The 2,413-nt window shown below is 36.9% G+C and overlaps 1 protein-coding gene across 1 annotated transcript in view; it reads left to right on the forward strand.

Moving 5' to 3' along the window:
- Positions 1-1,072: 1,072 nt before the first annotated feature.
- LOC104080610 (katanin p60 ATPase-containing subunit A-like 1 {ECO:0000255|HAMAP-Rule:MF_03024}) overlaps positions 1,073-2,413 on the forward strand; it is a gene marked incomplete at its 3' end in the record, with an annotated part of 11,511 nt that continues 10,170 nt past the window's right edge. Inside the window, exon 1 of the mRNA XM_009583053.1 lies at positions 1,073-1,234. Coding sequence (XP_009581348.1) covers positions 1,073-1,234 — 162 coding nt within the window. The remainder of the gene's footprint in view (positions 1,235-2,413) is intronic.

The raw sequence follows: 2,413 nt of genomic DNA on the forward strand, positions 1-2,413 counted from the left end.
ATGAATTGTAATTTTTAATTTTTGACTTCCAGAGGTTTATATTTGGGTGAATGTCAGGGACCCCACCCGTCCTGAATCAGAGGACAAGGGAAAGGAACTGATGCTCTTTTTGTGTGGTAAGGACCTAGACTTTGGGTCATGTGGGATTCAGATAAAGGGGCAGGCACTGCTTCGATCTTGAACCTTAAATACAAACCTAGCTGTACAACATAGCTTACTTTTTGAATGTGTGGTTGAATATTGCTTTCTTGAATGATTAATGGGAGAAGCTGGACTATGGGTTTGCCTTAATCATGCTGTGATTTACTACTTGTATAGAAAAGTTAGTAAAATCTGTAAATATTAAATGGTTTTGGGCACTAGGGGAAGGTTGTACTTTGGGAATCACTGTTTTAAGAAATCTTAAATTTGGATTGCTAACTGCCATAAATCCCAAAGTGACATGTTAAATTTAATGAAAAAATCCAAGTCAGCATGTGGATGTTGGAGTACTTTGAAAGAATATTTTAACAGAATGAGCTCTCAACTTTGTCTATAGTAGAGCTGTCATTCAACCATTCAACCATATCATAATCTCATTAGGGTGAGGGCTCTTGAAAGTGCTAAGTGCAGACTTCCCTGATGCTGGTTGGCACATTTAGGCACGTATGTAATATAACAGTATAAAAGGCAATTTAATGCCTCGTGTGATTTGTGATTCACGGGTTGATGGCTGCTAATATATTGTGGTGATTTACAAATTAAAGTTTGGCTTGTTAGGTTCAGTGTGGGCAGGGCATTTAATTTTCTTGCATTAATTTAACAGGGTTGGGGCCAAAGGCAGCAAAGAAATTGTGTTTTTTATCACTATAAAAGAGTTATGATTCATGATCTCAAACCTTAGGCTAGTAGAAAGATATTCCAGAGCTAAGTTGAAAAAGAGGGGGACTGCACAGGAACGAGGGTGGAAAGGCACAATTCAGCTATGAGAGAAAAAGCAAAGCTAAAGTGTCATGGTCTGAATTATTCTACAGCATGCATGTAAAACTCATTTTTCTGATGATTATGTTCTCTTTCAGATTTCTGAGTGAAGATGAATTTAGCAGAGATTTGCGATAATGCCAAAAAAGGAAGAGAATATGCACTCCTTGGGAATTATGACTCTTCTATGGTGTATTACCAGGGTGTCATCCAGCAAATCCAGAGACATTGCCAGTCGATCAGAGATCCAGCAATTAAGGGCAAATGGCAACAGGTAGGGTGAAATAAGATTGCCTTTATTCTATTACTTGATATTTGAAAAACACGCTATACTTCCCAAACCTTTTAAGATGTAGAGGACGTATATTTCAGTTAAGTTTACAACATGTCTTTTACAATATTTTGTTGATATTTATGGGAAAATAATTTCTGTGGTGTGTTCAAAAGGAATTCTTTTGTTCTAACTGAATCAATTTTTTTGTTGTTTTCACTTAGGATGTCTGGCTAATCACTGGTCTGTGTGTGATTGCATACTTTGGACAAAACTGTTTTGCTGAGGACTTCCTTTTGCTGTTTTATCTGTTGAACATCTAATGTCCAGTAAACTAAGATGTGAGTGGATGGGTTAGCATCACTAGAATGGTTGTCTGAGTAGCAGTTAACTATAATGCTACGGTGTGCAAATTTGGATCAGGTTTCTAAAACTCCAAGTAATACTCTTAGCCTGAGTCTTGCACACATGCATCTCCCTGCTAAGCAGAGTACTGCTGAAGCCAAGGAACTAATCCTTGGTGAAATGCAGGTGAAATGTAAGAACCCTCATTTAGCACTTTCTGTATTTAAGTCTTCCTTACATTTTGTGGTCCTATTTTTCATTGTACAAAATGTGTTCCATCAAAAAAAAAAGATTGGAGGATAAACACATAAAGGTGTATTCCAGAAAAAAGAATTCATGTTGCATAAATATTATGTTTTGAAAGAAGAACATAGCTCCTATAAAAGATACAATTTTGCAGTACGTAGCTGAAGAGATGATTTCAAGAAGAGTTTTTCTAAATATATGTTTAAACGATGTCACTTAAAAACAGAAGCAAAATTTTCCTTTTATTGCAGCAGGTGCTTTGGTTATGGTTTTGTGCTTGAAACATCTGACACTAACACAGAGTATTTTGTGTACTGATAGCTACAACACTGTTAGCAATCATTTTGTAATGACAGTACTATTAGTAGGTATTTATGATAGAACTGTAGAAGTCTGCTTATTAAGAGCTTGTCTGCAAAGCATGTGCGCGTACAAGCAGCAGTGATAGTGCCTAGCTTTCCTGGTGATGTAATAAACTGAATGCTGTATAGGAGATATTCACATTGAAGTATTTGTATTCAAGCTCTTTCCCACCCCAGGGCATGCTGATACAAGGTGTTCATGCCCCGTGTGTGTGTGTCCTTAGTTCCT

The sequence above is a fragment of the Fulmarus glacialis genome, unplaced genomic scaffold (genome assembly GCF_000690835.1).
Source record: "Fulmarus glacialis isolate BGI_N327 unplaced genomic scaffold, ASM69083v1 scaffold44268, whole genome shotgun sequence".
Taxonomy (NCBI): Eukaryota; Metazoa; Chordata; class Aves; order Procellariiformes; family Procellariidae; genus Fulmarus; species Fulmarus glacialis.